Below are 14728 nucleotides of genomic sequence, written 5' to 3' on the forward strand. Positions count from 1 at the left end.
TAAATAAAGTTTTTATGTTTAAAGAATTAAAAAATAAGTTGTTTTAAGCTAATTAATAAAAAGAAAAATAAAGAAAAGATTAGTGAGTGTGTACTATTTGTTATAAATTATTATTTAAAAAAATTAATCAAATTTTATAGATTATATATATATTTAAGTAGAAATAATAAATATTTAATCAATTATTAGCAATATAACTATATCAAAAGGTTAAAAAGGCTAGATAGCGCAATTAAAGGTTATTTCAAAATATGCATAATTAAGCTAATTCCCAAAGCATAAATTTTAGAATTATTTATGCTTTTTAGATTATTTATTGCTTCACCATATTTTTAGATATGTTCAGCGGTATAAAACAAGTTATTGCTGCTAGCTCTAGTTGTTAAGCTTCAAATTGTCAATCTTGCGATGCTAATTCTCCTTATTGTAAGTAATGCATTCCTCCGTTTGTTTTAAATTAATTTGGATATTGTGATGCTTCTTCAGTCTGTAACTAAAATTAGTATTATTCTACGCAAGATAATAGCTGTGAGGTTTCTTGTATGCAAAATTAGACTCCTAATCCAGTTTTAAATTTTTGTGATCAAGTGAATGCTTGCAGTAGTACTAATTATTTAGGAACTAATTAGCTACCTCCATTGATAAATCAGCCCATATTTTATGATCCTAATATTGGAGTATATATTTATCCTAGTGCAACTAATTAAATAAATATATACGATTCTGTCAGTATGCAATACTAGGCTTCTATATTTACATAAATGCAAACAATAGGAAAATGTGTGTATGATCAATCAACATAAAATGTAGTTGTCACAAATACTCAAGGACAAATAGAAATTTGGAATGTGCTATCTACTGATCTTGTTTTCATGACTACCGTACCTGTATATTAAGGATCATACATCTAATACATCCCAAATTATTAATAATTCTTTTATCTTGATTAAAATAAGAATCTAACAGTAATTAACAACTTTTCATAAAGCCCTAAAACTCTTTAATATTAATTTGTAAATCTAAATTTGAATTATGTGATTTACAATTAAACTTAATCAGTAGTGTTTGCAGGGAATTAGTTAGAGTTACTACATATCAGCTTAAATGACTTCAGCTTAATTTTTTAGAACTCCTACAATTTCTAGTTACCAACCTCAAATGCATTAGTATATAATGTTGCATCCTATTCTTCATAAGTATTTGTATTTTATAGGGCTACCCCTGGTAATAATGTTTTAATTTACTAACCTAACATTCAAATTTTGACTAATACATCTTAACTCAGTCTCTTTAATGGTCTTGGTTACATGTTTGGTAGTTTTTTCTAAAAAGTATCTTCATAAATTTAGTTTTATGATTTAGATCCAGTATCTGGAAATATAACAGCAAAAGGACCCTTATACCCTTTGTCACAAAATTATTTCATTATTAATCAAAATTAGACTATTGGATTTGGTTTATTCTAAACCCCATCATTAGTTTCGACTACACCTAACATTAAATTTATTTTTAATTTTACAAGCGCTGCTAAATTTACTTCATAAATGATAACTAACATAACTACATTTAATCTTATAATATAGAATACTCTTTTTATGGATGAAGTTAACAACAGATTAGTTAATAGAGGAGCTGATGGTATTATATACATAACTGATATGAATTATTTAAATGTTACATATAGTATTAAGCAATTTCAGCAGGCTCCAGTTACAACATTTTCTACAGGCATTTTAATACAAAGCAGACCTGACCCATTAAACTTACCAGGAGTCATAACTACTACTATGAATTCACTTTAAAACATTAATTTAGTAAATAACAAAAGAAGAATTAAATCATTATTTGCTAATTCTAATATGGTTGTGATGCAAACGACAAAAAATATAGTAGTCACTATTTAAGGATCATCCTTTACTATTTATAAGATATCTAACATGCAAAAGCTAAATACTCAAGCAGTGGCCACATCCATTGACACAATAACAAAATGTCCAAACCCACTATTTATGATTTAAACACAAACAACACAAGACGATTTTATAACAGTATGCAAATCAAAGTTGGTATACTGGTAATACAATTCAGTAAATTAAAATTATAATGCTCCTGCTATTTAAATAGCTGTATAAAACCCATCATTTATTGTAAAAGATATGCTAAACCATATTATTATTTGCTATGCAACAGCATGTAATGCACATCTAAAATCTTCACTCGTGGCTTAAATTATTAATATTAATACTTAAGGTTCAAATATTTTTGCTTTGAATACAAGAAGCGACTAAACTTTCTTTACTATCCTAGTTAACAGTTCTCCTAACAGTGTCTTATTTATCTCTTATCCTCAGTTTGCTTTATTGGCAACTGCATAGCTATTAGGAAATTGCACACTTTTTATAGGTGCTGGCTATTTTGAAAATAACAGAGCTGTATTTGTATGCAGACCAGATCTTGTTTCATTTCAAGTTAATTTTCATATACTTACATTAAATATAGGTACTCCCACGACTGTTCAGGTACAATCTATGTCTATACCAAGATTAATTACTACTTTAAATATATTTGACAGCTAAACTGTCTTTACGTTCTATGCATCAGGAAATAATATTTATTTCTACATGTATGCATTCTAAACAAGTTTACCTCTAGTAATTGAAAAAGCAGCTAGTTTACTTCCTTATACTTACAACTCACCCGCCCCTAATTTTGATACTGTTCTTAGGAGAGTTTTTTTCACCTTCAACAACAATATATTTTATAATACTTAATTTGTTGGAGAGGTAATTTATTAATTTTTAAATTCTTATTTTTAACTTTTATTTTACTACAAAAAACAATGATAAAAAATAAATTTCAGCTTTACAAAAATACAAAAATATTAAAAATTTTTATTTAAATAACATCAGTACTAAATATGGAGTTACAGTTACAATAACCATTATTATGATATATTAGATAATGGTAATGTAAATTAAATTTAAAAAATAAAGCAATGTGTCTATAATTCCTATGTAGTTGGTGTTTAAAGACCACAGTATGTTTATATTTCAGATAACTTGCGCAATATAGAATATAAATAAACTATACAAGGTGTTACTGACTTCTACATAGATTCAAGCATCTAAACTTTTTTCTATGTAAATGGAACCAAAATTATATCAGCTTTTAACTATGTTACAAATACTTAATATTCTTATACTCATACTGCCATAATGACTAATTTATCATCTATTGCAAATCCTAAATTTTAAAACACATTCGTAGCATTTAACAATATTAACACTGACTTTACATTATGTTCTTACAATTAAGCCAGTATAAATTGTTTTAATAAAACCCTTAGTACAAATATATATAATTATGTTACTTCAGTTGTATGCACATAGAATGTTGCATTCGTTTATGATAATTCTTCAACATACTACTATATAATTATGGATCCTACTTAAACTAAATAACCAATATATATCAGTTTAAGTTAACCAACATCTGCAAATGTAGCGTTATTTGTACCTTAATTTGGTTTTTTAGTAACATAAAGTAACACAATTATAGGTAATGGGTATATTAGTAATTTAAATGGTTATACATTAACAACATTAACGTATACATGCTTCATTTAAGACATAATAGCGTATTAGAATGGTTACTTTATATTATGCCCTAAGCTTGTTTACGCTGTCTCAAGTGTATTTGCTCAATTATTTTAATTTGGAACAGCTATGACAATTTAAAAGGCTTATTATTACAGTCCTAAAAACTTATTAATTATTATTTCAAATTAACAAGGGTATACTAACTTATTAACATTTTATGATGTTGGATCTTAACTCTAACTCTAATCTATCCAATTAGGAAATAACTAGCTCAGTAATATATAGTATTTCTAAGAAGAAGACATATTTGTCATTTATAGTTTATTTGGATAGATTTTTAGAATTGATCTCAATCAGCCAAGCTAATAAGATTTTATTGTAAATGTTTTAGAACCTGATACTGGTTCTTTAACATAATCTTATTTCCCAACGTTATTTTATAGTAGATAATTGAATAAATTATTTTTTGCTAGCTAAACAAACTTTCATAAATGGAATTATAGCCCTTTTATTGGGACAAGGCTGAACTATAAAATTGTTAGATATCTGCAATATCAGTCAGCTTAAAATAAGGCAGTATCAGATACTATCTATTATGCTGATTTATCAAGCTTCGTTTGGGTCTTTTAAAATGGCTAATAGTAATTGATTTAAGTAATGCCAAATGAGGTATAGGATATGTATACTTCTCCTACATATCTAGTTATTTTTACATTACAAAATATATACGTATATCAAATATCTGATTTTAGCAATACACTTCTTATCAATAATGCCATAACAACAACAACAATTCAATTCTCGATGTAATTTAATGTTTAAGTTTATGCATACATCACCTCAGATTATGACTTTTTCTTATATGATCTATCTACTAATTAGTACCAAACACCTCCCGTTAAAATAGCAACTTTTGCAGGACAAGTTATTGATTTCGTTCTCATAGCTAGCGATACTGCACTCATTTCTCTCTACGGATTACCTCCTGTTCTTTATAAAGTAGGCTTTAGTTCCTTTACAACTTTAACTGGTGCACCAAACTTGTAAACATTCCTTGGAGCGTATACAATAGCCAGTTTATCAAATATAATTATTATTGAAATGAGAAATATAATATCTATTAATTCACAGACACTTGCTTTTGTCAACCAAATATCCTTCCCTGAAAATGATTCAGCAGGTTTTATCGAATCTTATGTATTTGATGACTAACTAGGTCTCTTGTTTATTCATTATCAATTTCATAATTATGTATAAGTAATTCCTTACTCCTTAAACAAAGCTCAATTAACTTTTATTGGTTCTCCTGATATTTACAGGGTTAAATTCTTAGTATAGAGTACATATATAGCAATTTATTGCTCTTTCTAAATTAATTTCCATAGTAGAGATTAAAATTTAAATTACCTCTACTCTTTTAGAATGCCTACAATAGTAAACTCTACAAACTCATTGATTATACTTAATGATGCTTACCTTGTAATCACTTAGAGGTCTTAAATTAATATTTTTATAATTAACCCTGTTTAAGGAAGCAGCCCTACATTTACTAGCTACAAGACTATTTACTCAACACAATCAACTATTTATTAGGCTTTCATAGATGTATTTTGCTTTAATTACTATTTTCATCATTAATTTAATTTCTTATCATTTTTCATAAATTACAATAGAATCATGCTATTTTCTTTAATTAAATTATCATTTATTTATTTTTAAATTTAAAATAGAACAATCGAAACATTAAGTTACAAGGAGTAGGTTAAGAAGGATATTTCAATAATATAATTGTGGTTGGATTCTAGTGTTAATAATAATTTTCATCAGTGAAGAATAAACTTAATTTAAAGAGCTAGCTGAACTCAGTTAGCATAGTAACTGAAAATGTCTAAAAATATTACTACTTTAATATTTAGTTGGATAGCTCAACTAAATATTCTTAGCTACCATTTATTAACGAAATATCTTTCTCTAATAATAATGCTGTGATTTAGTACATACCTTAGCAATAAGACTAATAATTAACTTTAAGTAACAATATATTTTCATCTGTCAGTACTATAGATTTGGTGATAAATAATTTTAGATTGATGATACCTGATGGCTCTAATAATATTTCATTTAACCCATAAACTTAAGTAGTTATTATTAAATAAGTGACAATAAATTAGGATTTGAATAATGTTATCTTCAACTTTAGTAATTTATAAAGAGTAGTTATAGACTAGCTAACAATCACTGATTTAACCATTACAGATAGTGTGCTTTTTAACTTTATAAATGTTGGGTAAGTCACTATTTCTAACCTCAATTTGATAAATGTCAACTTTATTCGTTCCTAACTTATATACATTCGAAATTCAAATTCAATTTCAATCATAAATTTGCAAATATAAAGTTTGAGAATATACTAATATGTTGGCAAGATGATAATTAACATATGTAGCTCTTAGAAACTATAATTCTAAAATCTATTTGTAAGTGATGTTACAGGTACAAATGTGGCTACTACTCAAGATATTAGTACTATAACTTAAGTGATCGAACGTGATTACACTTATCTTTAATAACAGGTAAATAACATAATTTATTTACAAAAAGTTTAGTATATAAATATGAGTGTAGGTTCGTGCTAATTACTCAAGTAAATTCAACTTATTAAAATCGAAGATTTTTATAATGATGGGTCTCTACAACAAACATTAATTTCAAGTTTTGTATAATTTGATTAAGTAAACTTCAAGACAAATTAAGGCATGTTTTCTTTAGTGTCTATTAAGGCTAGTAATGTAACTTTAAACTTGATAAATGCTTAACAGAACTCATGCTCAGATTGTAATGGTGCTGTTTTCTTCATCTATGAAACTAAATATCTCAGTATTAGTAGTTCAATTTTTAACACAAATTACGCTATTCACGGAGGTAGTCTATCTATCCAAAGTTGCAACGATGTTTATAACTATTTCTAAAATAATACTTTCTTGAACAATTAAGCAAGAGGAAATGGAGGAGCTGTCTATCTTGATAACTGTGATCTAAATATAAATACTACAAATTTTACTCGTAACACTGCTATCATTGGAGGAGCAATAAGATACGTAAATTTGGTACCTATGTTTATCAATGGAATAAATGATATACTAAATAGCATAACATTTTCAAAAAACAATGCCACAATTTTTGGTAATAATTATGGCTCATATTTTTCAAGCATTAAACTCATTAATCTTTAAAATTCTTAACTTAATTCTACCTATATCACATCAAATAACACCTTTTAAACTTTTGATGTTTCCAACTTCTAAAGTGGAAACGATATCATATTCTATCTATAAATTTAAGATGAAGAGCAAGAAATAGTATCATATGATCCCTAAAGTTTGATATCCTCTAGGATAATACCATCTTCAATCAAACAATCATTCTAGAAAATCATATTTAATTTAGTAAGTAGCGAAGATTAAATTCTTATTGAAGGTTCCACATTTGCAACATACTAGTAATTCGACAAAAATAAATAGCTTTTTATATTTTCTTAGTGCCAACTGATCGCTTAGCCTTTAAAAGTAGGAACCCTATTTGTGTAAACTAACGTTGACTTTTAAATTCCAGACTATATATTAGATAAGTTAACTCAAGAAGCTTAATCAATATAAAATAGAAGAGTTTTGTAAAAAGCTAATTCAATGAGGTAGACAATAAATTCTAATTAATTCTCTATTACTATCAACTTCTAATTCCGTGATTGCTAGGTTGGTGAAATTTACCAAAATATTTCTTCTACTAAAACTTCTTGTTATATATGCCCAACTGGAAGTTATTCTTTAGTTACTCCTAATTACTATGAAAAATAGACTTGTAATTAGTGCAGTAACGAAAACACTTAACAGTGTGGTAACAGCACTATCATCCTTAAAAGCGGATACTGGAGAAAAAGCTAATCTTCAGATGTTATAGTCGAATGCATTAATAAAGTAGACAATTGCATAGATGATTCAAGTGCTAGAGGTTATTGTAAAGAAGGTCTTATAGGGCCCTTATGTGAAAATTGTGATGTTCTAGGTAATATATTTTTCTCAATTTAAAAATTTTACATTTTTTCCTTATTTTCTCTCTTAATTATCTTTACAAATTTGTTATTCATTTTTTTATTAGATTTGTTGCTTTTCCTTCTTAATTTATTTATTTAAATATTTATTAGGAGAGGTATGGGGGAAGCCTTATTCTTAAACTCTTTAATATCAATGTGCTCCATGTACTGATTACTTTAGCACATATGTGCGTTGGGGTCTTCTATTTTTAGCTGTAAATATATATATTTTAGGTACTTTGTGGATTTTCTTTGGAATATACAGGCAAAGATCTATTATATATTACTTGAGATAGGCTGGCATGATTGCGTTTGGTAACTCTGCTCGTCGTGATTAATCAAGCACATATTTAAAATTCTTGATTACTTACGCTTAGCTATAAAGTAATATAAATCAATTCAAATATGATATTTTTGTGTTATCTATTCCTACAATGTTTGGTTAACCTGTTAGTTAATTAAATACTGCTACTGATTGCTAGATAGTCTCTTATTAAAATAAACTTTTAGTAAAAACCGCTGCTATGCTCTGTTTACCGATACTATTCTACTTATGGATTTGTTTAGTCTTTTTTGTTAAAAGCATATTTGTTAAGAGAGGTAGAGACTACTGGTTTTACTCAAGAATGAAACTATTTACATTGTTCCTCTTTTCATTTACTTTATTCTAGCCAAACATAGTGTCATTTTTAATTTAATCTGTATCTTGTAGAGTAATTGGTGATGTAAAGTATGTGACTGCAGACATTACAATGATTTGCTATGAAATGGAGCATATATATGTGATTTTCATATCTATTTTCGGTATACTTTTATGGGTAGTGATTGTGCCTGTTTACATATTTGTGAAGCTAAAAAGAATATAGCACACTGAATGGATTACAAAATAATATTGCTATGGATTCCTCTACCTTGAATTCAATAAAAAAAATAAATACTGGGAATTGGTAAGACTATAGCTTAAACTTTTAATTATCATATTTATAAATCTATTGATGCTAAATCCTGTAACACAGTTCACTTGTATAACATTTACTTTGTTAATTTATTATCATCTAATTCATAAATACATGCCTTATGAGACTTTACATATGAATTAAAATGATAAACTCATGATCATCTCGCTAGGTATTTAGCTTATTTTGAATGCTATTATAAAGGACACTTCAATAGGTTCCAATATAAATCTGATAATCACATTAATATGTATGTCGATCAATGTTGTTACTTTCTGCTACTTGATTTTAGTTATATTGCTATAGAAAATTTAGTTTATACGTCAAAATATTATAAAATTCAAGTATATGCTTTAGCAGATTCCTTGCCTTAAAAATGTTAGTTTTTTACAAGTAGTTTTAGAAGTTGAAACAAGCTTTAGGAGATTTTAACTCTGGAAAGCTTTAAGCAAAAATTTACAATCAGCAATATTCAATTGTTAGATAATGAAATATAAATAGCTTCGCGAGAATTTCCTTATGAAATCTCAAAATTTAAAGGCAAACAAAAGTAAAAATTCAGATACCTAATAAATTAGAGACTCTATAGGATTTGAAATGATGATTAAAGAGTTAGGAAATTCATCCTTTCCTAATTAATTTAGACACACTCAAAAATAAAATACTAATGCTAAATATCTTAATAACGTAGATTAACTAAACATAACTCTTGATGGAGAGTAAACTCAAAGTCCCAAATACACACAATAAGGTGCTATTCATAATAGAATTGGAGAAGATAAAGTAAACAGTGACTTTTTAAATAGTGTATTAGGCAAAGACTCTAAGTACATAGGATAGAATAGTATTCCATATCACCATCCCTATAGTCAAAATAAAAATCTAAAAATTTCAGTGTCTCATTCTAATTCTCCATTGTAAAATAGCAACAATAGCTTAACTGCTTAACAATTGTAATAAACCTAGCAAACTTTTAATTTAGATAAAGCCTCACCTTTCAAAATTTTACATAATGGGTTATTTGGTAAAAATAATTAAAACAATTATAATTAAAATAGTCGTACTAGTAATGCCGATATAAGCCCATTAGATGGTGATAATGTTATAATACCATCTAATTCTGGTGCTTCATTAAATCATATTACTAGCACAGCTGCTATATCAAATAATTTAGTTGGAAATAGCTCAATATCACACACTTAACTATTAACTAAGCCTAAATTTAATACCAAAAATTAAGATCTTGAAGATTATAAATCTCCACCTTCTTTGAGCTATAATACATCAGCTATTGTTTATCCTTTATATCCTGAAAATGATGAAGATGAAAGCAAAACTAAATTCGAAACTGTTGGATTAAAGTAATTTAATAGTTAGATTAATCCAAAAATAATAAGTGATGAGTAGCTTGTAAATCCACCAAATGGCCCAAGAAAAATGTCAGCAAGCAACTCTAGTAGTGAGTAAATGGAAGAGGAAGACGAAGGCGTTAGTTAAAAAAAATCTATAGAAGATTCTGAGTAGCTAGAACAATACAAAATATAAGAAAGTCCTAATTCTAATTTACCATCCTAGTTAGATCGTTATAAATTCCCTCCTGACTATTTGATGAAGATGTCAAAAAGAAGTCTTATATAAAACAATAACAATAATAATTGATACATTTAATATTTGATAAAATTTATGTTGATTTATTTCATTCATTTATTTGTTTATTTTCAAATAAAAATTTGTATTTATATATTTAGAAGTGTTTGTTTCATTTGAATATAGATTTGAAATTTTTTATTATTAAGTTGTTTTCTAAATAAAATAAATCCAAATTTTTTCAAAATTTTCAAAATTTAATATTAATTATTTTTTTCTTTAAAATTTTTTATTGAATATAAGCAATCCTTTTATTTTTTATAAATCAATATATTAAATATATTTCTAAATATAAATACTTAAAATCTAATATAAATAAGCTTTAATGATAAATCTAGATAGATATTAATTTCTTTAAATATTAAGATACTATCAAAAGATGTTTTTTAAGGATAAAATGAGAAAACTCATCAATACATATACCATAAAATATTTAGTAACAAATAATACTATTGTTTACAAAAATATGAGATATGATCTTATTCATAATTTTAGAAATTCAAAATTGAAAATAGTAATAATAAAAATAATGAAGATTGTAAACCAAACTGTTCAAAACATAAATAGCTATCAAAAATAATTTCATAATTCTTAATTAAAAAATAAAATTTAGGATTTCTTTTTATTGAACTTTAAAAAATCTATGTTAACAGAAGTTAACTGGAATAAAAATAATTTAATTTTTTTTATTTTAAAATTTGCTATTATTTCGATTCTCTTAGGTCTTGAAAAAATATCTATTTATAATTTATTTTAATTTTATATATTTTTAATATTTATTTATTTAATTTTATATTTTAAATTTTATTTCTTTTTGTTATATTTTTAAAAATTTTAATTTAATTTATAATTTTTATTTATATTTTATTATTTTTCTTTAAATATTTATTATATCTCTTATTTTTATTGCCTGTAGCTCAATCTTCAAAAAGCTCTCATTCAATTCATCTATCTCATCAGCTTTAAGTTTTTAATGTATTTAATATTGCATGATTGTTAGAGGAAGAAAATAATAATAATAAAAGAGGGTGTTAATAGTTTTTTTGATATTTCCACTTAACTTAAGAGTTAGAAATGTTGTTAAATTTCAAATTTTCTGCTTTAAAAGAAATTGGTGTCAAAAACTTAAACCGCGTAAGGTGTACTATTGGAATTTCTCATTTTTTATTTTCCTTTTAAAAATTATCTTTTAAAACAGAATAATTTGACTATATTTTTTTGTTATTTTTTGTTTTTTAATTTTTTTTACAAAAATTAATTATGAATTTAATTTAGTTTTTTAAGATTAATAAATGAAAATAAAAATAAAATTACTTTGTATCTGAAAAAAGAAGGCATTTAATTTTCTAATTTGATTTTTTCTTTCAATTAATTAATAACTTTTTGTTTACCTGCTTATTTTCCTGTCTATCTCAAACATTTTTACTTTAAAATAGGAAAGAATTTATTTTATATTTTATTTTAAGCATTATATAATCTATTTTATCAGTTTAAAAAATATTATATGGAGAAAAAATTTATTTGAGAAATTCCATAAAATGTAGTAAATTTTTGTATTTGTTTATGCTATTAGATTTAAAATTCGAAATGTAATTTTTAACCGATAAAATCTACTTTAGGTTCTTTTCTCATATTCTTGCAATTTTTACTAAAACGCAGAAAGTAAATATATTGAATTTGGTAAATATAAATAGTATTTCTAAATCATAAATTTTAAATGGCATTTAACATAATTGAATAAATTCAGTTGATTAAAGAAAGCAGATATTTTAACTTAGACTCACTTATGATAGAAAGTAGAATGAATGATTCTATTTTTGTTTAATAGTTTGTTATAAAATTAAATTTTTATGTAATAAAGTGAATAATCAAAACTCAATAAATAATAAACACTTTATTAATCACTAAATATTATTAATATAAGTAATAAATAATACAAATTAAAAGCAATAGCATTTCATTATTTTGATAAAAGTTAATAGGTGCATTATTTATAATTAAACATAAAATTAAAAAAGAGATGGGTAACTGCTGCACGAATAATCCAGGTAGTGAACAAGGTAATTTGTAACTCAAGAAACCTGAAGATACACCAAACATCTAATAGGATGAAGCAGATGGAGAAAATACAACATTTACTAAAAACAATCAAAATAATGTTTACTCTGCAAAAAAAGATGGTATTGAATCTAGCAGAAAGACTGATGTAGGTTCAAATACAAAAAATAATCTAGAATTTAAAAGTGTAGATAATCCAGATACCCTCCAAAGCAGTGTTGCTTGCCACTATCCTTCATAATCAGTAGCAAAACCTATTGATTAAGAACCTGATTAAATTAGTGAAAAGGCTAAAAAGACTTAATAAATTCTTGGAGATTACTAATATATTAAGTCATAAGGAATTGAAGAAGGGGCTATAAAATTAGGTCCATACCAGTTTGAAAATGGATCTGTTTATACAGGTTATTGGAAAGTAGGGTTAAGACATGGGAAAGGCAGGCAAGTTTGGAGCGATGGAAGTATTTATGAAGGTTATTGGTAAAATAATACTGCTAATGGATAAGGTAGATTGATTCATGCAGATGGAGATGTGTAAACTTTCTTAATAATTTTACTTATAACTTTAAAAAATTTGCACAAATGTTTTTAAAAGAGAATAAGATTGAAATATATTAAATAAATAAATTATATTCTTTCACTTTAGTTTATATTATGTTATATTCACGAGAAGTAACATTGGTATATTTTAATGACTTATTTATTAAAATAGATATGAAGGCTCATGGAAAAATGACAAAGCTCACGGCAAAGGAAAATATATACATTTGGATGGAGCCAAATATGAAGGAGATTGGTATGAAGATAAGCAGCATGGATTTGGTGTTGAAATATGGCCAGATAATGCAAAATATGAGGGACAATATGACATGGGTAAAAAGCATGGAAAAGGTACATTTTTATGGCATGATGGAAGTAAATATGAAGGAGAGTTCGTAAACAATAATATAGAAGGTTTGGGCACATATACATGGAGTGACCAGTAATTTTTCAAAAAAAATATTATCTTTTAATAGCATTTTTTTTCTGTTTTTAATTTTTATTAATTTTCATAAAAAACACTTTATTTATGTTTAAAAATTATATTTATTGCAATAATATCATAGAAGGAAATATGTAGGCGAATGGAAGAACAATAAAATGGATGGAAAGGGTGTATTTACTTGGAGTGATGGAAGAAAGTATGAAGGTTACTATTTTGAAGATAAAAAGCAAGGCTATGGTGAATTCGAATGGCCTGATGGTAGAAAGTATAAAGGAGAGTGGAAAGATGGTAAATAGCATGGTAGAGGTATATATCTTAACTCAAAAGGGATAGAAAGAAAAGGCATTTGGGTGGAAGGAAAGAGAGAAAAATGGGTTGATGATAATGAAGCTGTTTTTTGATTTAGTTCTACTGAATATAATAAATAAATATATCTACTCTAGCTTCAAAAAAAAAAATCAATAACTTGTAATCAATAAAAAAAGTAGAGTTTTCTACTTTTTACATAAATATAATCTTAGATAAGTAGAGTTGATGTGAAATCTTACACATAAAATTAATTTAATATTTATAAAATGCTGGCTGGCAAACATAAACAAATAAACTAATAACTAAGTAACTAACCAACTAATACAAAAATAGATAAATCAATTGAATTTACATATCTAGAAATATTAACTAATCCTTGAAAAATATACAAACTATATATATAATTTTAAATAAATTATACTTTTTAATGTAAATATACCTACTTATTTTATATAATTTAATGCAGTAGTTTATTAATAATTAAACTAATTTTTTATTTATTTTATAACTCAAAAAATAAATTATTTTTTAAATAATTTTATCTAAATAACAAAATTATTAAGTTTAAAAAAAATTATTGATTTCTTTTTTAAAAATATTTTGTTTTTTATTGATTTAAATTATTTAAAAATATATCTATAAAACAAATTATTAATTAATTTATTAGTTTTTTCATGATTTAGTTCATAATTTAAAGAATTATTTGGATTAACTAATAACATAAATATATTATTTTTTAAATATTTTAATGAAGATATGAAAATCTTTCAGTTAAGTAAAATCTTTTTAGTCTTTTAAAAAAAATGTATTTTATTCTCATTGAAAAATATCAAATTATTAACTTAAATATTATCTATATTCATTCTTTCATAATCCTCAAATAAATTAAAAACATAATTTTAAATTCAATTAGCATAAAATTATCCAATATTTTTAAAATAAAAGATGATATTAACTAATAAATAAATAGAAATATGAATGGAGCAAATAAAAAAATATACTTTGAAATATTTATTTAATTTACCTACAAAAAAATTTAATAAAATAAATCAAATGAGAAAATATTTGAAAAAGGATTAGAATA

General features: G+C 25.0%; 3 protein-coding genes across 3 annotated transcripts; 2 read left to right on the plus strand and 1 right to left on the minus strand. All coding sequences in view use genetic code 6, as the record gives it.

Annotated features, from left to right (window-relative positions):
* Positions 1-251: 251 nt before the first annotated feature.
* On the plus strand, positions 252-10304 carry TTHERM_01164110 (transmembrane protein, putative; the record flags this gene model as incomplete). The annotated part of the gene is made up of 4 exons (XM_001030054.2): positions 252-2783; positions 2910-5204; positions 5330-7661; positions 7801-10304. 4 exons carry the CDS (start codon positions 252-254, stop codon positions 10302-10304), a joined length of 9663 nt encoding a protein of 3220 aa, XP_001030054.2.
* Positions 10305-11231: 927 nt separating this feature from the next.
* Positions 11232-11453, minus strand: TTHERM_01164120 (hypothetical protein; the record flags this gene model as incomplete). Its single annotated transcript, XM_001030055.1, has 1 exon — positions 11232-11453. One exon carries the CDS (start codon positions 11451-11453, stop codon positions 11232-11234), a length of 222 nt encoding a protein of 73 aa, XP_001030055.1.
* An 859-nt stretch (positions 11454-12312) lies between these two features.
* TTHERM_01164130 (MORN repeat protein) lies at positions 12313-13736 on the plus strand (the record flags this gene model as incomplete). Its single annotated transcript, XM_001030056.2, has 3 exons — positions 12313-12884; positions 13063-13332; positions 13457-13736. 3 exons carry the CDS (start codon positions 12313-12315, stop codon positions 13734-13736), a joined length of 1122 nt encoding a protein of 373 aa, XP_001030056.2.
* Positions 13737-14728: the final 992 nt, after the last annotated feature.

The sequence above is a fragment of the Tetrahymena thermophila genome (assembly GCF_000189635.1).
Source record: "Tetrahymena thermophila SB210 genomic scaffold scf_8254360, whole genome shotgun sequence".
Lineage (NCBI taxonomy): Eukaryota > Ciliophora > Oligohymenophorea > Hymenostomatida > Tetrahymenidae > Tetrahymena > Tetrahymena thermophila.